The sequence below is a fragment of the Musca domestica genome, unplaced genomic scaffold (assembly GCF_030504385.1).
Source record: "Musca domestica strain aabys unplaced genomic scaffold, Musca_domestica.polishedcontigs.V.1.1 76, whole genome shotgun sequence".
Lineage (NCBI taxonomy): Eukaryota > Metazoa > Arthropoda > Insecta > Diptera > Muscidae > Musca > Musca domestica.
In genome coordinates, this window is record NW_026712396.1 from 2,809,166 (window position 1) to 2,831,789 (window position 22,624).

General features: G+C 36.4%; 1 protein-coding gene across 1 annotated transcript; it reads left to right on the forward strand.

Moving 5' to 3' along the window:
* Nucleotides 1–58: 58 nt before the first annotated feature.
* On the forward strand, nucleotides 59–20,927 carry LOC131806429 (acyl-CoA synthetase short-chain family member 3, mitochondrial-like). Its single transcript, XM_059130498.1, has 6 exons — nucleotides 59–185; nucleotides 12,111–12,415; nucleotides 12,483–13,165; nucleotides 16,504–16,814; nucleotides 16,903–17,048; nucleotides 20,377–20,927. The coding sequence occupies exons 1-6, from the start codon at nucleotides 152–154 to the stop codon at nucleotides 20,887–20,889; spliced, it is 1,992 nt and encodes a 663-aa protein (XP_058986481.1). The 5' UTR covers nucleotides 59–151; the 3' UTR covers nucleotides 20,890–20,927.
* The last annotated feature ends 1,697 nt before the right edge of the window (nucleotides 20,928–22,624 follow it).

Below are 22,624 nucleotides of genomic sequence, written 5' to 3' on the forward strand. Positions count from 1 at the left end.
GATCGAGCAATTCAATATTATTTCAAATATCTGGAAGCTCAAAAATACCTTTTCAGTTAAAAGACTTCAGTTGTGTGGAACGGATGTTGGTGTGAAAAAATATATATTTTAAAAAAAATAACAACGAAATTTGTAAAACAAAAAAAGGAATATGGCTACAAATGCTGATAATGATAACTGTAATGGTACATAGTAATTAGTAATATTTTGTTTTAAAAAAACTGGAACAATGAACTAAACTTGTGACAGAATTGCTGATGTGATACAAAATAAAAACGTTATGACTTTCGGTGCATTTTAAATTAAAAAATTAAAAAAAAAAAACATGTCCTTGTGGACATAATAATATCAATTTTACAAAGTTTTTTTTTTATTTAAAATCTATACGGAATAATAAAAATGCATGTGAAAAAAAAAACATATTTATCAACAAAGTCATGAAAGCAAGGATAAAATAAAGACATAAAATAAGAAAAAAGATATAAAGAAAAAACTTAATAAATTTATTTAATTTATTTAATCTAATTTATTTTAACTTAAAAAAATCGATGATAATGTTATAGAGATTATTACCGTTCTTTATAACACTTAAACCCGTATTGAACAACCATCCCGAAGGATAATAATAGCCACATCTCAAGATTTTAAGGACGTGACACGAGTTAGAATTTTTCCAAAATTTTTTGGCGCTAAATTCGTGGAGTTGTTAAAGGACAATGGTTTAAGAACATTTTTTAAGGACTTTTAAAGATACATTCACCGAATAAAAAAAAGTTGCGTAAGCGATCCCTGAATTCTTTTAAATATTGGACCTGTACTCGTGGATGTTTTAAAATAAGGAACACCGAGCTACATCTGAGGATTTAAATAATATTTTCAAAATAAAATATATATATATATATATATATATATATATATATATATATATATATATATATATATATATATATCTATAAAAGAGGAAAATGTTTGTATGTTTGTTTGTTTGTTTGTAATTTATGGACTCGAAAACCGCTGAACAGATTTCCCTGAAAATTTGCATGTATACTGCAACATCGCCTGAAAGTAACATAGGCTATATACATTTTTCAAATTCCACTTGGAAGTGGAGATATAGCATCAGAATCGGAAGTACGTCCCAAAAATTTAGATTTTGTATGCACATATCTATTGATCGATTACAGATACAGTCTCCAAATTTGGAATGCGTAACGGAATTTGGAACAAAAATAAATTTGCAAAATTATATTGAAATCGGTTCTGATTTGGATATAGCTCCTATATATATTTTTGGCCGATTCCAAGCATTTGATGAACCAAACACGCAATGTATCCCAAATTTCATTGAAATTTGAAACGTGTGATGGATTTTATCTAAAAAATTGATTTCCCAAATTATATTGAAATCGGTTTAGATCTGGATATAGCTTCCATATATATTTTCAACCGATTTCGTTCATTTGATGCCTCAAACACGATATGAATGTTCGATTCCAATGAAATTTGGAATGTTTAACGGGATTTGATCCCAAAATAAATTTATAAAATTATATTGAAATCGGTTCAGATTTGGATATAGCTCCCATATACATTTTCTGCCGATTTCATGTATTTGGTGTACCATACAGGATATGTAGTCCAATTTTAATGAAATTTAAATTAGTAGCGAAATTGGGAGCAAAAGTGAATTTGTCAAATTATATTGAAATCGGTTCAGATTTGGATATAGCTCCCATATATATCTTCAATCGATTTCGTTTATTTGATGCACCAAACACGATATGTATGTTCGATTCCAATGAAATTGGGAATGTGTGACGGGATTTTGATTAGAAAATATATTAGTCAAATTATATTAAAATCGGTTCAGATTTCGATATAGCTCCCATATATATTTTCCGCCGATTTCCCATATTTGATGCACAAAACACGATACGTATTTCCGATTCCAATGAAATTTGCCATGAGTGACCAAATTTGGTACAAAAATAAATTTGACAAATTATATTCAAGTCCGCTCAGATTTGATTATAGCTCCCATATTTATTCTCGGCCGATTTCACATATTTGATGCACCCAAAGCGAGAGAGAGAGAGACGAAATCTGGCACCAGAAAAAAATTGCCAAATTATATTGAAATCGGTTGAGGTTTGGGTATAGCTAACATATATATTTCGGCCGACTTCATACATGTTGTGCACCAAACACGATATATATGACCGATTCCAATGAAATTCAGAATGTGTGGCGGAATTTGGTTATAATAATAAATATGATAAATTTATTGGAAATTAGTTAAGATTTGGATATAGCTCCCATATATATATATTCTCGGCAGATTTCACATATTTGACGCACCGATTTCAATGAAATATGAATATTGTGGCGGAATTTAGTGTAAAAATAAATTTTTTAAAATTATATTTAAATTGGATCAGATTGGTATATGATTTTAATAAGAACCATTGACCCACAACGCCTTAGGCTAACACTATAAACAACACAACAATTAATTTGAAATAGGCTTATTACGGCGAAGTATGTTGCTACCTTGAATTCACTAATTGCAATGGAAATGCCAGTCAACTTTAAAAAACAGCAGTTTCCTGCACGCTTGGTATTTGCTATCGGGTATGCATGTCATGTTACTGCTTTTCTAATGATTTTGTTTATTAACGCATTAAAGTAGTGCAATATTTTTTTTTAATTTTTAAATTTGTTTTGTTTTTTTTTATTCAACATATATTCGTAAATAAAATTTTGAATGCATATAAAATCAAAAGGAGTAGCGACGCGCACCGGTTTCAGCTAGTTAATTATAAAATAACTTTAAAGCTCTAATGAAAAGCAAACAAAGGGCTAAGGATAACTTTAAGAAATCCTTTTGGAGTGGATTTTTATTATACCCTCCACCATGGGTAGGAGGGTATATTAACTTTGTCATTCCGTTTGTAACACCTCTAAATATTCGTCGTAGACCCCATAAAGTATATATATTCATAACCAGCATAAAATTCTAAGACGATTTAGCGATGTCCGTCTGTCTGTCTGTCCGTCTGTCTGTCTGTCCGTCTGTCTGTCTGTCTGTCCGTCTGTCTGTCTGTCTGTTGAAATCACGATAGAGCCCACATTATTTGACGTAGACCTTTGAAATTTGCACAAGTGTGTGTATTGTCCCTAGGATGGTTGGTATTGAAAATGAGATATATCGGTCCACGTTCTGGTATAGTCCCCATATAACGGTACCTCCCGATATTCGGTATTTTGATGATTTATGCCACATTTTTTCACGGATTTATCTGAAAATTGGTATTTGTAGGTCATGACGGGTCCCTGAGCGTGTGGCAAAACATTGCATATATAGGTCCACGTTTTGGTATAGCCCCCATATAACGGTACCTACCGATATTCGGTATTTTGATGATTTATGCCACATTTTTTCACGGATTTGTCTGAAAATTGGTATTTGTAGGTCATGACGGGTCCCTGAGCGTGTGGCAAAACATTGCATGTATAGGTCCACGTTTTGGTATAGCCCCCATATAACGGTACCTACCGATATTCGGTATTTTGATGATTTATGCCACATTTTTTCACGGATTTATCTGAAAATTGGTATTTGTAGGTCACAACGGGTCCCTGAGCGTGTAGCAAAACATTGCATGTATAGGTCCACGTTCTGGTATAGTCCCCATATAACGGTACCTCCCGATATTCGGTATTTTGATGATTTATGCCACATTTTTCCACTGATTTGTGTAAAAGTTGGTATTTGTGGGTCATAATGGGTCCTAGCTCGTGTGGCGAAACATTGTAATTATAGGTGCACGTGTTGGTGTAGCCCCTATATAACGGTACCTCCCGATATTCGCATTTTAATGTTTTTTGCCACATTTTTTCTAATGTTCTTTTACCCTAGGGTGGAGGGTATTAAAAGTTTGGCCCGGCCGAACTTAATGTTTTTTTACTTGTTTAAACTACTTCTGTTATACTAATAACATGGAACCTACTATGGAAGGACTACGTAAGCTATATCCTGCTGGTATTTAGAAATATTTTTTAGTTAACAGACTATGAAAGCCATTCCGCTGATTTACAGAATTAGTCGTTTTCTCGACAGATGTATGCCCTCAGCCAATGTTCGATTATTTAAATAAAATTTGACTTCAGTTATGATTGTTCGAACTTTTGACCCTATATGGAGTAGGTTCCAAAGGCATGAGCCGATATTGTGCATTTCGTATCAGATCTAAATAAATATAATATAAAAAAGCGAGGTGCCAAGTTTGGACTATTTCGATCACTTTGTATGAAATAAGTGATAATTATTAAAAAAAAACGCACATTGGGTCGATATAGTCGACCAAAGTACTCCATTTTTTAATACTTCATCTAATACAGATAAAATATTGGTATGTGCAAAATTACAAGAAAATCTAATATTTATATTCAACTAGCTGGCCCGGTCCGCGTTGCCGGCACGTACTTTTAATCTTTAAAGCATAATAAATCACAGATCTGACTTATGTAGGCGGCACAATTTTGATTATAAGTAATGACTTGATTATGAGTAATGACTCCATGAGTAAATATAAATTAATATTCATGGCAAAAATTATAATTACCGTCGGTTTTAGATATTTTGAATAGCCTGATCTTATTTTAATTTGAATGTTAAATACCTATATGATAAAGAACATCTATAATAGCCCCATGTGAAAATTCAGCTCAATTTTTATACCCTCCATCATACTATGGAGGGTATATTAATTTTGTCATTCCGTTTGTAACTCCTCGAAATACTCATGTCAGACCCAACAAAGTATATATATTCTTGATCAGCGTAAAATTCTAAGACGATGTAGCCATGTCCGTCTCTCTGTGTGTCTGTCTGTCTGTCTGTCTGTCCGTCTGTCTGTCTGTCTGTTGTAATCACGCTATCTTTCGAACAAATTGAGATAGAAGGCTAAAATTTTGCACACATGTATATTTTGCCAGTAGACAGGTTAAGTTCGTAAATGGGCCATGTAGGTCCAAGTTATCATATAGCCCCCATATAATGGTACCTCCCGATATTCGGTATTTTGATGATTTTAGCGACATTATTTAGCGGAATTGTTTCAAATTTGGCATTTGAAGTTCCTAAGGGATACTACAGCGTAAGACAGAAAATTATCTGTGTAGGTCCACGTCTTCATATAGCCCCCATATACCGTACCCCCCAATATTCGGCATTTTGATGATTTTAGCGACACTATTTACCGGGATTGTTTCAAATTTCGCATGTGAAGTTCGCAATGGATATTTCAGCCCATGCTAGAAAATTGTCTGTGCAGGTCCACGTCTACGTATAGCCTCCATATTCGGAATTTTGATGATATTTATTTTACATTATAAATAGATTTTTCTTCAAGTTTCGCATGTAAATATTGCAATAACTTATGAAAAAAGTTGCCTATGCAGGTCCACGTCGTCGTATAAGCATTCGGTATTTTTAAGGTTTTAACAGAATTCTTAACGGATATTATTATTGTTTTTTTTTTTTTTTTTTTTGGAAATTGCCAAAATTGTACCAAATGGTGGAGGGTAGTAAAAGTTCGGCCCGGCCGAACTTACAGCTTTTTTACTTGTTGATATTGTAAAAAGCATTCATATGAGCTATAATTTGAAATTTGTATTTCCAACGTTTAAAATCCCGTACTGCGTGGTATTCAGTCTTGTCCACCTCATACTTGAAGGCAGAATGTTGTCAGAATAGCCAAAAAAATTTCTCTTTTGCTCGGATTACCATAAGATGGGCATTAATTGTTTGTCATTTAAATTGTGCAGTGGAGATCCAATAAAGTTACTTTATAATTTCGTACTTTTTTTCATGTTTCTGCCACAATTTCCGACTGAATGAGTCCCAGACATTTCGGAGTTTATTTCATATAGACGTACATCCCAAATCTACGTTCCCATCCAATATTCTCTTAGGGGGTTACAAATTCAATAGAATACCAAATTTTCGTTTCTGACCACACATTGGTTGGGAAAGTGGACTTGGGGGTATACTAATGTGGGAAATATACTTAAATAAATTCCTATGAGGATAATTATCTGTAAGATGATTTTCTACCGCAGGTAGCCTCAAGACTAAGATGCGCACTTTTCCGAAAAATAAAAATTTATAAGAAGAGGTTTTCTTCCCCCTTAGAAACAAAGACGTCAAATAAGGGCCAAAAAATGAAAAAAGTGGCCAAGACCCCGAAAATACCTTAAATCATATGATGGTGATACCAAAACGTAATAATTTTTTGCAAAGATGGTTTCTTCTTAAATTATCAACATAAGCTAAAATTAGTACGAAAAATATGGTTAAAATGTAGAATATACTTGAAATCGGATTGTTCCCTTATCAGGGGTTATGATCCATGTCATGACCTGCCAAAACGATTAAAGGTATCTTGAATGTTTAGGTAGAATTTCTATTTTGCATTCTTTATAGTCGGCATTTGACTGATTGCAGTCCCAATTTATTTTGCATTTTGTGTTCTCATTTGACAATTTATTGTCATATGAAAGAAGAAGGTCCACTTTTTAAAATTAACCCCATAACGCTTCTTTGGTCATTTTTGTTTGTTTAAATGTGTTCGCATCTTCCAGCTGAAGCACGATGTAGGTCCTGGAGTAGAAAGCATTTAACATAGTATTGCGCCCTCATTTCATTTTAAATATTATTCATTCAGAATTCAAACCAAAAAAAAAAAAAAAAAAACGTTGCTGTGAAAAAGATCTGCCAATAGAACTTGAGTCGAACCTGGAGAGTTTCTAGTGTATAATTCGCATATGCTAATTTGCAATAAGTTCGAAATATATACTACTTTCCAGAGAACGGCCCTTGTAAGCCATCATCCATATCAAATATGCCTGATGAGCCGCTTAACCAACGGCGAAACGCGTCGCATAGTGGTGAGTGTGTGATAGTGTCTATCTGGCTTTCCTTTTCACTGCAAATTTCAGATCATTAAGCTCGTCTCGAAAGAGAAAACAAACACTTAAAAAATGTACACTTCAATATAGAAACAAGTAATAATTTTTTTTAATACCCTCCACCATTTGGTACAAATTTGGCAATTTCCAAAAAAATAAAATATATAAATAAATAAATAAAAAAAAAATCCTTTAAAAATTCTGTTAAAATCTTAAAAATATCGAATGTCTATACGACGACGTATACATGCATAGGCAACTTTTGTCATAAGTTATTCAACATTTAAATGCGAAACATGAAGAAAAATTTGTTTATAATGTAGCTAAAATCAACAAAATACCGAATATAGGGGGTACCGTTATATGGGGGCTATACCAAGACGTGGACCTGCACAGACAATTTTCTGGCATGGTCTGAAGTATCCATTACGAACTTCAAATGCGAAATTTAAAACAATCCCGGTAAATAATGTCGCTAAAATCATCAAAATACCGAATATCGGGGGGTACGGTATATGGGGCCTATACGAAGACGTGGACCTACATGGCCCATTTTCTGTTTTCTGCTGCAGTATCTATTACGAACTTCAAATACCAAATTTGGAACGGTTCCGTTAAATAATGTCGCTAAAATCATCAAAATACCGAATATCGGGGGGTACGGTATATGGGGCCTATACGAAGACGTGGACCTACATGGCCCATTTTCTGTTTTCTGCTGCAGTATCTATTACGAACTTCAAATACCAAATTTGGAACGGTTCCGTTAAATAATGTCGCTAAAATCATCAAAATACCGAATATCGGGGGGTACGGTATATAGGGGCTATACGAAGACGTGGACCTACATGGCCCATTTTCTGTTTTCTGCTGCAGTATCTATTACGAACTTCAAATACCAAATTTGGAACGGTTCCGTTAAATAATGTCGCTAAAATCATCAAAATACCGAATATCGGGAGGTACCATTATATGGGGGCTATATGATAACTTGGACCTACATGGCCCATTTACGAACTTAACCTGCCTACTGGGAAAAAATATATGTGTGCAAAACTTTAGCCTTCTATCTCAATTTGTTCGAAAGATAGCATGATTACAACAGACAGACAGACAGACAGACAGACGGAAAGACAGACACACAGACAGACAGACGGACATGGCTAAATCGTCTTAGAATTTTACGCTGATCAAGAATATATATACTTTGTTGGGTCTGACATGAATATTTCGAGGAGTTACAAACGGAATGACAAAATTAATATACCCTCCATAGTATGGTGGAGGGTATAAAAAAGAACACTACAAATGTACATATGAAAATAGTAAGTCAAAATGGAATATGCAATATAAAACATTACTATTGTAAATTTTAAAAGTCAAAATGAAAATGTTCAAATTTCATATTTTAATGCGATTTTATTGGATTTTATTCTTTTCTGCGGTCCGGCGGTCTTTACTTGTTATAAGAGTAGTATCTAACACAACTTTCTTTTACATATAGAAAGATAGATTTAAAAGAAGGCGCGTTCCTCAGCCCCTAAATAAGTACTTAGGGTTGGATGGAAAGCCAACAGCATCTCGTGTAATAATTCTCAAACCGATATCTTCACTATTTTGGCAAATATAAAGATTTTACATAAATCGTAATAGTGGGCGTAAAAGGAGGCGTGGTCAATATTTTTTTCTTTAAAAACCTAACTCGGGGTATGACGAACGTTTGTACAAAAAATTATGCAAATCGGCCCAGCCGTTTCCAACTGATTCCGTTACCAACAAACAAAAACTGATTTTTATATATACAGACAGATTTTATGCGAAATCATAAATTTCATATTCATCTTAGGTTTCTGATTGAGAGAAATATTTAGATATGGCAAGTTGTAAAGAGTCGCTGAATTGTTTCGTAAGTTATGACATATAAAAGAATTGAAAATTGTGACCCTTTGTGGGTGATGTACCAGAAGGGGTTCGCAAATATCTATTATCTTCACAACAGTTCTTGTATTAGCAAAAATGTTTGTATGTGTGAAATTCAAAGAGAGTCGGATTCTTATTTCGCTTTCTTTGACCGTTTGGTTTTTCAAGATCTTGAACTCCATGTGGGGTATGCATCAGAAAAAATGGTCCAATCTCTGCCATTTTTAAAACAGATCTTGTGTTGATGGAAATATTGAGATGTGCCAAGTCTGAATGGAATCAGATTTTGATTCCATTGTCTTCCGATTGTCTTCAAATTACATACATCACAATATTCGTGATATTCTTTCGATATCCCCCATTAAGCCATTATCGAATGAAATGCAAAAAAAAAAATCCAAATATCGCAAGATCAAAATATGAAGCTACCCGACAAGTAAACCGCGAAAGTCACAAATAAAAACATCAAAACATCACCTATTAGAGATATGGGTATATTTGCAGACACATATGAGGCCCTTGTCGTTCGTTTTTATCATTCTGTTTAGTATTTTTATTATATTGATATTTTTATGGAAAGGAAATGTCGTGTGTTGTTAATCATAAATAACAATTCTCTTTAAGTCTATTTAAAATTCCCCATGAATTGTAGATTGGCCGCCATGTGTAGCATTGTATAAACTATGTTACAATATTAAAAAAAGATCTCCAACAGAAAATACTTCAAATCCCCTATATCCATACGTCGGGCGCAATATTTGATTCAATGATGATGCTTCAATTTATTATTTTGAAAATAAAATTTTCATATTTAAATTAATTTTCTAAGAGATTACATTTTACAATCTATAAGCTGAGCTAGGACCTACGTCGGTTGCTACATTTACAAAAATTTCCAATTTTGTTTGATATAGATATTTTAACGAGTTATGTGTAATAATTGTCCTCAAGGTATTTTTTACCGCATTGGGCGCCATTTTCGACTAGAAAATTACCAATTTGATATCCTGGAATTTTCAAGTGAAAATAAGAGCTCCTTTTGGCATTATTCTTCTCAACTTCAATATAAGCCCAGGCAATTGGCTTTTGCTCTCCATTGACTGCGTTGAAGCAAATTCAATTTAAATACAGTCGATAGAGCAATTCCGTTTTCTCTATTAATACGTTGGGCGCCATATTTATTACAGTCTGTTAAATTTCATCGTGTTGCCTAAATATCATCGTGTTTTAGAAGTTACCACATTTAAAAAAGATCTCCAATGGAATATCTCAGAAATGTTAAAAATAATCCTATTAAAAAAGATTTCCTATGTACATTGGGCGCCATGTTTTTAAGGAACGATTTCATAAAGATGTTTGTCTTAAATTGTTCCCAATAATTTTTGTATCGCATTGGGCGTCAATTTCTACTACAAAACTTTCAAAATATTACATTTTTAAGTAAAGTAAGTCCCGAAGACTTGCTGGGAACCAGACATTTTAAGCTGCATTAGGATTGCATTTTACAATCTATGAGCTGGCGTAGGAACAACTTTGGTCACCATATATTTAAAAAAAAATCCCAGTTTAATTTGTTATATATCTCTTAAAGAATTATGTCTTAAAATTGTCTCAAGGTATTTTTTACCGCATTGGCCGCCATTTTCTACTAGAAAAACTTCAATGTAATTTTTCTGAAATAAGAGCTTCTTTTGACATTATTCTTCTTAATTTCAATATAAGTCCATGCAATAGACTTTTAGCACTATCGACTACATTTCTCTTTTAATACGCAAACAATTTGCCAAGACCTGTATATTAATAAAACGTTGGGCGCCATATTTGTTACAGTTTGTTCAATTTCATCGTGTTCTAGGCGTTACCCCATTTTAAAAAGATCTCCAACGATTCCGATTACCTCAGAATTGTTTCCAAAATCCTATAACCACACGTTGGGCGCCATATTTGCCAAAAATGATTCAATTTAATATTCTGAAAATATAATTTTTATTTAAAAAAAAAATTAGATTTCTATGGGATTGCATTTTACAACCTATGATCTGAGCTAGGACCTACTTCGGGCGCCATATAATAAAAAAAATTTGATGTAGATGTCTTAAGGAGCTATGTATAATAATTGTCCCCAAGGTATTTTTTTACCTAAATATCATCCTATTTTAAAAACGATCTCCAACCGATCCAAAATCCTATAACCACGCTTTGGGCGCTATATTTGCGAAAAATTATGCCATTTAAAAATTACGATTAATTTTTTTTAATTAGATTTCTGGGGGATTGCTTTCTATATTCGTTTATTATGTACCGACAAAGGACTAACGTCGGGCGCCATATTTTTAAGAAGTCATTTGATAAAAGTGTCTTACGGAATATATCTGAAATGTTTCCCTGGATTCTTTTCTACCAAACTTCAAATTTAATAGACTGAAATTTTGAACTAAATCACCTAGGCTTACTAGGTACCCCATTTGGTTAGATTTTACATCTTTAATTTCTATTTCAAAGGGCTCAACCTCTTCAGTAAAAAAAACACATTTTATGGCATTATTTTTCTAAATTATCCTGTTGCAGATGTCTCTAAATAGAAGTCCATTAAATAGGCTCTGAGTGTCTTTGGCTATTTTTGAAATATTTTATTTATTTTAGATGTGGAGAGCTCAAATGTAATAGTTCACTTACTTATATTTGGTTTCTACAGACTTCTATTCCCAAATTCTCCACGAAATTCAACTTTGGCCATATGTTGGACCCCCCACGTTTTAATCTTCTTCCAAAACAAAGTCCATAGAATTTAAAAAAACCTCTCATAACATAAGAAATGATCTCTTACAAAAATGTCTCAAAAATTTCCCAAATTCTTTAAAAACACACTTTGGGCGCCATTCCTACGAGAACTTGTCCGCTTCGAGAGTCTGAAAGTATAGAATTACATTTTAAATTAGACCCTAGAGGTATCACACTTGGTCTATTCTAATTTGTCATAAACTGTACTTGGATCTTACGTCGGGCGCCATATTTCTTATCTGCTTAAATTGTTTTGAAATGATGTCCAACCAGAGATTTTTATGCATTTTCCAATACCAATTCTCGAAAGGCTCAACGTTTTGTTAGACATATCCAGTTTTCAAATTTTTCGGGACCACATATATTTTTTCCAATAACAAGATTTGGTAAATTTCCTTAAAATTTTTGGTTTTGTTTAATTTTCTGCCAATTTTCAGGAGGCTTGCCGGACGACTCACACGACCCGTTGTATTTAGAGTGCTATCGCAAGTCCATCAATCAACCGGGCGATTTTTGGGATAAAGTTGGCCATTTAATCGATTGGATGCGGCCATGGAATCGTGTGCTGGATAACTCCAATCCTCCGTTTACCAAATGGTTTGTGGGAGGCTATTTGAATGCCTGTTACAATGCGGTGGATCGTCATGTGCTGCAGGGTAAAGGCGATAAGGTGGCATTGATACATGACAGTCCCCTGACGAATACTGTGCGACATGTAACCTACGGAGAGCTGTATGAGCAGGTGTGTGAGTAATATTTTTTTAGACTGAAAACCAGATGAAGCTTCTTTTTATGTTGCTCTTGAACAGGTCTCTCTGTTGGCTGGCGGCATGTCAAGTCTGGGTGTGGAACGTGGCGATAAGGTTGTCATTTATATGCCCTTGATTCCGGAAGCTATTGTGGCAATGTTGGCCACAGCTCGTTTGGGCGCTGTGCATTCGGTTGTCTTTGGCGGATTTGCTGCCAGTGAGTTGTGTACCCGCATCGAACATGCAAAACCGAAAATAATTATTGCCGCCAATTGTGGCATTGAACCGGGCAAGATAATACCCTATTTGGATATACTGCACAAGGCCGTGGAAATGTCCAAATGGAAGCCAAGTTGTAATGTGGTCTTTGAGCGTAGCAATATAGCGCGTTGCTGTTTGAATACCACCACCGATATACCGTGGATATCGGTGATGACGTTGCGAACCGCCATAGATTGTGTACCGGTTGAGGCCAACGATCCGTTGTATATTCTCTACACGTCGGGTACAACGGACAAGCCGAAGGGTGTACAACGGCCAATTGGTGGCCATTTGGTAACCCTGATGTATACCATGAAAACTATTTATGGTATAAATCCGGATGATGTTTGGTGGAATGCTTCGGACTTGGGTTGGGTTGTCGGCCACTCGTATATATGCTATGGACCGTTGTTGTATGGTGCAACAAGTGTTATGTATGAGGGCAAGCCGGATAGAACACCAGATCCAGGACAATATTATCGGTAAGTGGAAAAGTGATGGAAAAAAAAGGAGAATTGAATGCAAACGACGTTGGGCGCCATGTTTCCTAAATGGGATATTTTAAAGGCTATGGAGGAAATAAAGTTTTGGGGCATCCCTTGAGCGTAGCATTGGCAAAAAAAAAAAAAAAAAAAAGAATTGGGTGCATATGACGTTGGGCGCCATATTTCCTAAATGTGATTTTTTAAAGACCATTATCGAAAGACCATAACTTGCAGTACTAGTCGGGCGCCATATATATTATGTAATTGTTAAAAAAATCTCTAATATAAGAACTTCGCATATTGATGGCCAAGGTTTTCTTAATATCACAATTTTAATAAAAAAATCTCTGAGCTTAACTTTCTAAAGATGAACAATATTATTTTTCCTTCACGTTGGGCGCCATATTCTGTCGAAACTCCTTAATTTAATATTCTGAAATTGACATTATGGCAACTTAAAATGCGTAATACGATATGCACCGAAAGCCACTAACATGGTCTACATGCTATTTGCTAATTACGTGCTTGTAATATGGCCAGAATCCGCTGGGACCCCTCGTTGGGCGCCACGAACAATTTCCCATATGTTACTATACCCTGCATTAACAGACTTAAAGCAGATAACCAAATACAAAATCTATATTTACAATAAAATGCAACTTGGCCTTACGTTGGGCGCCATATTTTTAAGTGATATTCTAATTCAAAAATTCTACTGTTCAGGCAATACCATGACATACTTTTACAAAATTGGGCGCCATGAATGCGAATATACAACCGTTAGGTTACAAAAAAAAAAATGGTTGCAGGACAGCATACAGGTTGAGATAAAAAACAACTGCAACCAAGTCACCGGGTACCCTCTACGAGAACAATGAGTTGTTTAAAAAAACTCTATTTTACCAAATATTCGGTGAATTTTAGAGATTTTTTCCCTAATCCAAAAAAAAAAAAACAATTTATGTCACACGTTGGGCGCCACTTTTCCAGGAATAACCTAAATTCGAAAATTTCCATTATATATTTGTAGTTTGATGATTTCATGGTTCTCGTTGGTCACCATAGTTATTCTTTTTATACCTCAGCCATATGGCTAGAGAGGAGGCTATATATCATTTGATACGGTCTCTTTGAACCAAATCCGTTTCAGGACATTTTGATTCGATCTAGCGATGTGCGTCCATAAAAAACAACTGCAACAAAGTCAAAGGCCATAATTTTTACATTTTTTATTAATTTTTTTGAATGAAAGCAAAAAATGTCGGAAATAGAATCAAATTTTAGAATAAGTTTAGATTTGCTCGAATTCGTCACCTGTGGCACGAATTATGGCCTTCAAACGGCCAATGAAAACGTCACACGCTGCCCGAATGTTGTTGGTTGCGGTATTTTGGTCCATTCCCGGTGAAGCGCTTGCTTGAGGTGATCGACACTTTGATATTTTTTAGTGCCAACCTTGCTTTCCAATATCCTCCAGACACCAAGGTTCCACGGATTGGTATCCGGAGATTTTGGTGGTCATTGTGCCACGAGGCTACCTCGTTTTGTAACCATTCTTGGGTGGCGCGTGCCGAGTGCGATGGTGCTGAATCCTGTTGGAATGTCCAAGGTCTGCGGCCAATATGTTTGCGTGCCCAAGGCTTTAATACACCCTCCAGAATATTTTCGCGATAATATTCGGCATTTATTTATTTTTTAGTGCCAGCCTTGCTTTTCAAAATTCTCCAGACTCAGCAGTCCAACGGATTGATATCCGGAGATTTTGATGGCCATTGTGCGCTGGAAATGAAGCGAGGGTACCTCATTTTGTAACCATTCTTGGGTGGCGCGTGCTGAGTGCTATGGTGCGGAGACCTGTTGGAATGTCCAAGGTCTGGGGCCAAAATGTTAGCGTGCCCAAGGCTTTAATACACCCTCCAGAATATTTATTTATTCTGATGCCATGGTCGATTAATACGAGCGAAGAGCGACCATCGGCTGTTATGGTGGCCACACCATCACCATGTCCGGCGCTTAAGTTCTGGTGGCGCCTGCTTGAGGTGATCGGCACTTCGGTATTTTTTGTAGTGCCAACCTTGCTTTCCAAAATACTACAGACACAAGAGACCGACGGATTGGTATCCGGAGATATTAGTGGCCATTGTGTGCTGGAAATGAAGCGAGGAAGCTCATTTTGTAACCATTCTTGGGTGGCGCGTGCTGAGTCCTGTTGGAATGTCCAAGGCCTGCGGCCAAAATGTTTGCGTGCCCAAGGCTTTAATACACCTTCCAGAATATTTTCGCAATAGTATTCGGCATTTATTCTGATGCCAGGGTCAATTAATACGAGCGGAGAGCGACCATTGGCTGTTATGGCGGCCCACACCATCACCATGGCCGGCCGGCTCTTGAGCTCCGGGGGCCAACCGAAGGTGCACATTTTCAGCTCCTCAGACCTCGATCATTTTGTTTCTTTACAAACTGCTGGACAAATAATGTTTTCTCATCGGACAGGAGAAAATCAAATTCGGCAGTTCACCACTTTCGGCCAAGCGAAGCAACTTTTTAGCTCTTTTGAGTCTGAGTCTATTTTTTTTCGTTGCGGTGTAAGTTCTTGCACTTTTTGGAATTTCAATGGTTTTATCCCGAGCTCATTTTTCAATATTTGCCGAATGGAATATTGCGATATGTTCAGCTCACAAGCCATTTTTCGGCCACTGGGACGCGGGGGGTTTCGACAAGTCGTCGCTTCTTTACTTTTCGAACCATTTCTGCTGCTGATGTTGCTGTTTTCTTCCGTCCACTTCCTTGATGTGGGGCTACGCTACCAGTATCCTGGTAACGAGCGATGGTACGAGACACAAAAGATTTATTCACATTTAAATGCTGGAGAGCACTCCAGCGATAGCCACTTGTGGTTCTCCAGCCAAATATAAAGAAATCGCACTCGCAATCACGCTTGAATTCCGAACACGAATAACTTTTTTTGTGGAAAATTCTCACCGAAATGCTTTTGTACGCTTGTAAACAATTTAATGAGCTGTCATTGGCATAATTTTAACAGCTGTCGGATGAGTGGCTTAGAAATGACAGCAGTCTGAAGTTGATTGCGGTTGTTTTCATCTCATCCTGTATTTCATTCAGAGGTTATTCTGTTTCGTTATTGAAAATAAAACCAATTACAAAATGCAATTACGTAATTGGTTTTGCTGGAATGGAACTTTTCATGAATAGCTTTTTCCTAACGTTGGGCGCCATATTTGTGTAGGGAAATGTTTGCTTTGTTGTGTTCCTGGTTAACTTAAGTTTCAGCAGAATAATATTTTGTTTTTTTTTTTTCAATTTTATAATTCCAGCCTCATCGATCAACACAAAGTCACTTCCCTCTTCTCGGTGCCCACATCATTCCGTGTTCTGCGCCGTGTCGATCCCGATTGTAAATATGGTCGAAAATATTCGCTAAAATCATTGCGTTCGATTTTCGTTGCCGGTGAACATTGTGATTTGGAAACGAAAAGCTGGATTGAGAAGACATTTAAGGTGCCGGTTTTGAATAATTGGTGGCAAACGGAAACGGGGTCAGCCATAACTGCCACATGCTTGGGATTCAATCAACGACTTGATACGCCGGCATTTACCACCGGTTTGCCGTTTATTGGTTACAACAGTAAGTGGCCGATATGTTGGGCGCCATTTGTGGATGTTATAGCTATTTATGTGTTTTTTTTTTCAATATTTTTATTATTTTGTTTCAGTCAAGGTAGTCCATGCCGATGGCACAGAATGTGAACCCTTGGAACTGGGACGAATTGTAATTAAATTACCCCTGCCACCGGGTAATATGTCAACACTCTACGAGAACGATGAGTTGTTTAAAAAACTCTATTTTACCAAATATCCGGTGAGTTTTTGAAACATTTTTCCCTAATCCAAAAAAATACCTTGCTGTAACCATAGCCTGTCTCACGTTGGGCGCCACTTTTTTCAGGAATAACCTAGATTTGAAATTATTGCATTTTTGCATTATGTATTTGTAGTTTGATGATACGGCCAAAAATGTGCCTCCTTGAAATAACGGTATAAGACCCTAGGTCACCTTGAACCAAATCCGTTTCAGGACATTTGGAGTCGATGTACCGATGTCCGTCTGTCTGGCTGGCTGGTGCGCACCATAACTCTCGTAGAGAATATCCGATTTGATCCAGACTTGGTACATCGTAATATTATTGTCAAACTTAGATAGAGTTCGAAGATGGGCAATATCGGTCCACTCCTTCTGGTACCTCCCCCACAAAATGTAAAGTTTTTAAACGAAAATAATTTTCTGCACAGAAAGAGAAAGGATGATCTGATTTTGCTTCAACTTTGCAAAACCTAATATTTTCATCAGTTCTTGATCAGGCGCTGAAATGGACAATATAGTTCCACTCCATCCAGTACCTCCCACACAAAGGTTCAAAATTCTGAATAATTGTAACTCTTATAATATGTCATGTAAGAGTCCGATTGTCTTCAAATTAAACACAACTCAATATTTTTATTAACCCAAGGTCTGGTGTGAAGATGGGATATATAGGCGTACTCCTTCTGGTACCTCTCCCACAAAAGGTCAACATTTTGATTATCCACGAAACTCATAAAACGCGGAATTAACAACCGATTCCATTCAGACTTGGCACATCTCAATATTTCCATCAACACAAGATCTGTTATGAAGGTGGAAGAGATCGGACCATTCCTTATGGTATCTCCCACACAAAGTGTCAAAGTTTTGAATAACAAAAACGGTCATAAAATCCAAAATTAGCATCCGATTCTCTTTATATTTAACACATCCCATTAGATCTACTAACACAAGATCTGCTGTGAAGATGGAGAATATCGGTCCACTCCTTTTGGTTCCTAAACCACAAAGGATCAAAATAGGAAGTAGACGATATAGTCTAAATATGGGACGTTGTAATATTTATATCAGACTTAGGTCAGATACGAATTGGACAATATTGGACAACTGCTTCGCAACCTCCCTCATAAAGGGTCAACAGTTAGAATAATCATAACTCAAGGCTGGGGGTACACATCTGTCGGCATTAGAAAATTTGGTAAATTTAAAAAAAATCTATCTAACCGCAATTGCGATTACAGCCCCCACGTTGGGCGCCATTTTTGCAAGAATGTATTTTTAGTTGGAAACTATTGCATTTTTGTATACACAGGGTGATATGAAAAAAAATGCAACCAACTTCAAACTGCTGTCATTTCTAAGCCACTCGTCCGACAGCTGCTAAAATTATTCCAGTGAAAGCTCATTATATTGTTTACAAGCGTACCAAAGCATTTTGGTGAGAATTTTCCAGAAAAAAAGTTATTCGTGTTCGGAATTCAAGCGTGATTGCGAGTGCGATTTCTTTATATTTGGCTGGAAACCCCTCAAGTAGCTATCGTTAGAGCACTCCAGCATTTAAATGCGTCTCCTACTATGGCTCGTTACCGTGAAACTGGTAGCGTAGCCCTACGTCAAAGAAGTGGACGGAATAAAAACAGCAACATCAGCAGCAGAAATGGTTCGAAAATTAAAGAAGCGACTAGATCGAAACCCTGGCCGCAGTGGCGGAAAAATGGCTCGTTAGCTGAACATATCGCAATATTCCATTCGTCAAATATTAAAAAATGAGCTCGTGGTAAAGCCATTGAAATTCCAAAAAGTGCAAAAACTTACACCGCAACGGAAAGAATAGAAAATAGACTCAAAAGAGCTAAAGAGTTGCTTCGCTTGGCCGAAAGTGGTGAACAGCCGAATTTGGATTTCTCCGATGAGAAAACATTCGCCACAATTGTCCAGCAGTTCTACAGCAGTGTAAACAAACAAAATGATCGGGTCTACTTGCCAAAGAGGTCAGCTGAAAATGAGCACCTTCTTTTGGCCACCAGAACAGAACTCAAGCGCCGGCCATGGTGATGGTGTGGGCCGCCATAACAGCCAATGGTCGCTCTCCGCTCGTATTAATTGACCCTGGCATCAGAATAAATGCCGAATATTATCGCGAAAATATTCTGGAGGGCGTATTAAAGCCTTGGGCATGCAAACATTTTTGCTTCAGATCTAGGATAGGACTCAGCACGCGCCACTCAAGCGCCAATGGTTACAAAATGAGGTTCCTCGCGTCATTTCCAGCACACAATGGCCACCAAAATCTCCGGATATCAATCCGCTGGACTGCTGAGTCTGGAGTATTTTTAAAAGCAAGGCTGGCACTAAAAAATAAATAAATGCCGAATATTATCGCGAAAATATTCTGGAGGGTGTATTAAAGCCTTGGACCCGAAAACATTTTGGCCGCAGACCTTGGACATTCCAACAGGACTCAGAGCATCATTGCACTAAGCACGCGCCGCCACCCAAAAATGGTTACAAAATGAGGTTCCTCGCTTCATTTCCCCAGCGCATAATGGCCACCAAAATCTCAGGATACCAATTCGTTGGACTATTGTGTCTGGAGTATTTTGAAAAGCAAGGTTGTCACTAAAAAATACCAAAGTGTCGATCACCTCAAGCAAGCGCTTCACCGGTAATGGGCCAAAATACCGCAGAGAAACATTCACGTGTGACGGTTTCGTGTAATGATTTCATTGGCCCTTTGAAGGGCATAATTCGTGCCAAAGGTGGCCAATTCGAACAAATCGAAACTTATTCTTAAATCGGATGCTATTACTGACATTTTTTGCTTTCATTCAAAAAAAATTTAAAAAAAAGATGTAAAAATTATGGCATTTGACTTTGTTGCAGTTTTTTTTTTATCTCACCCTGTATACATATGGGGGTATACATCTGTCGGTAAAAACGACTGATACTGTTTGACTGGTTTTATTTTAAATTCTTTGGTAATTTGATAAATTTAAAAAGAAATCTATGTAGCCACAGTTGCAATTTCTGTCCCCACGTTGGGCGCCATTCTTTATAAAAACACATTTTTAGTTGGAAACAATTAAATTTTTGGATTTTATATGTTTGGATTATTAAAAAAATTCTATCTAGTCGCAATTGCGATCAATGTCCCCACGTTGGGCGGCAATTTTATAAGGCTACCTCTTTAATTCGAAATTCTTGCATTTTTATTGAATTGCGAAGCAAATTAGATTTGATAGTTTAATACTTTATAGAAAATAGAATCCTACAAAAAATTTAATTCTGAAATAATTTGCATTTTGTTTTCTTTTTACTCCTCCAGGGCTACTACGACACCATGGATGCCGGCTATAAAGATGAAAATGGCTATATTTTTGTGACGGCTCGAGCCGATGACATCATTAATGTTGCTGGACATCGTATTTCCACATTGGCCCTAGAGGATGCTGTTCTACGACATAGCGATGTGGTTGATGTTGCCGTTTTCGGTGTGCCGGAACCAACCAAGGGCCAGGTGCCAATGTGCCTGTATGTGCCACGAGAGGGATGCCGAAAAACACCATTCAAACTTTCCGCAGAGATAATACAAAAGATCAGAGAAATTGTTGGTCCCATTGCCTCGTTTCGTTTGGTGGCTCCTGTCAAGGCATTGCCCCGCACCCGATCCGGCAAGACAATGCGTAAAGCCATGGCAGATTTTGCCAAAAATGAATTGGTTGTGCTGCCAGCCACCATTGAAGATCCCAGTGTCTTCATTGACATACGAAGAGCAATGCAGTGTTTGGGTCATGCCATGAATACACCCGAACCCGTGGTGGCGGTGAATAAAAAGTAGTCGCTGCCTTCCGACTTCCAGGCATTTCTTAAGCAATTCTCGGTATTCTAAGTAGAAAGTAACTGTAAAAGCAATCAAATAAAATTAATTAACATTTTAATCGATTGTTTAACATATGATTTTTATTTTTTTGAATGGCGGCATAGAGTCGTCCATTGAAAAAGACAATTTTGAAATGTTGTTGTTTTTTTCGTTTTCAATACGGAAATCATAGTTTGTGACATGAAATGCGACAAAGTGCTAAGCCCAAACTAAAATGGGCCAAACAATTTGCATAGTTTCTATTTCGTCTTTGCAACTCTTTCCCTTCGCACAGCCAGAGTTAACAAGAGTTTCGAAATAATGGTTCGATTATTGCTGCATGTATGTATAGGCATGTATGTATGTAGACATATGGTCCTCCGCCAGTACATGGCGTAGAAAAGACCACCATAAATATAGAAAATTGCAAAGCAATTTATTTATTCAAATTTTATGCAAATATTAAGACAGTGCGGCTGTTAGGCGAAATGCTGATATATTTTATCGAAAGTCAATTTTTGCGATGTTTATATAATATTTCGAAAGAAATTGACTCAATTTTCGACGAGAATTGCATGTATTTAATTTTGAAAAAAAGGTTTATTAAAACAAATATATTAAAGTTCAAAGCAAGTACTTTTGTTACAGAATTTAATTTTGATTCGCATTCAATTAAAATTCGATTAAATCTGTAGATATATATTGTAGATGTTAAGGGGGATGAGAAACTTAAACTTAATGACAAATTTTAGATTATTCTATAGTTTAAATGATGGACGTTATCTTTACGTTGGGCGCCACTTACAGAAATCCTTGCAACCAACCAACATTTTTATTGTTAATGTTTTTCAATACCATGAGAATTTGGATAATAAAAATGTCTCTCTGGTTGCAGTCGCCAATTCTGATCCACGTTGGGCGCCATTTTTTCAGGGATAACCTAAAAAAATTGGAAATTTTTGCATTATATATTTGGGAGCTTTATGGGCTTTTGCTTACTTAACAGTAAACTTTATGGCACCAATATTACAATTTGTTAGCTTTGCTTTTAACCTTTACGTTGGGCGCCACTTATAGAAATCCTTCCAATAAATAGGAAAATTGGGTAATAAAAAAGTCTATCTGGTTGCAGTCGCCATTTCGGAGCCACGTTGGGCGCCATTTTTTCAAAGATAGCGTAAATTGAAAATTTTTTGGGAGCTCTATGGGCTTTAGCTTACTTAAAGCTCACAAAATGCCAACATTTTCAAAGAAAATCATTTACTGCACAGAAAGAGAAAAGATAATCCGATTTTGCTCCAACTTTGTGCGAAAATGGACAATATCGGATTACTCCATAAAGTACCTCCCCACCAATGGTCAAAATTTTAAATAATTAAAATTCTTAAAAAAAATGTGATGTCAGAGTTCGATTGTCTTCAAATAACACACATCACAATATTTTTATAAACCCAATGTCTGGTGTGAAGATGAAGTATATATATTTCTACTACTTCTGGTACCTCCCCCGCAAATGGTCAAAATTTTGAATGACCAAAACCATCATAAAATCCGCAATAAGCATTCAGTTCTCTTCAAATTTCACACATCCTACTATTTTATGAACCCAAGATCTGGTAGTAAGACAGAATATATCGGTCCACTCCTTCTGGCACCTCCCCCACAAAGGGTCCAAATTTTGAATATCATGAAGCTCATAAGACGCGAAATTAAC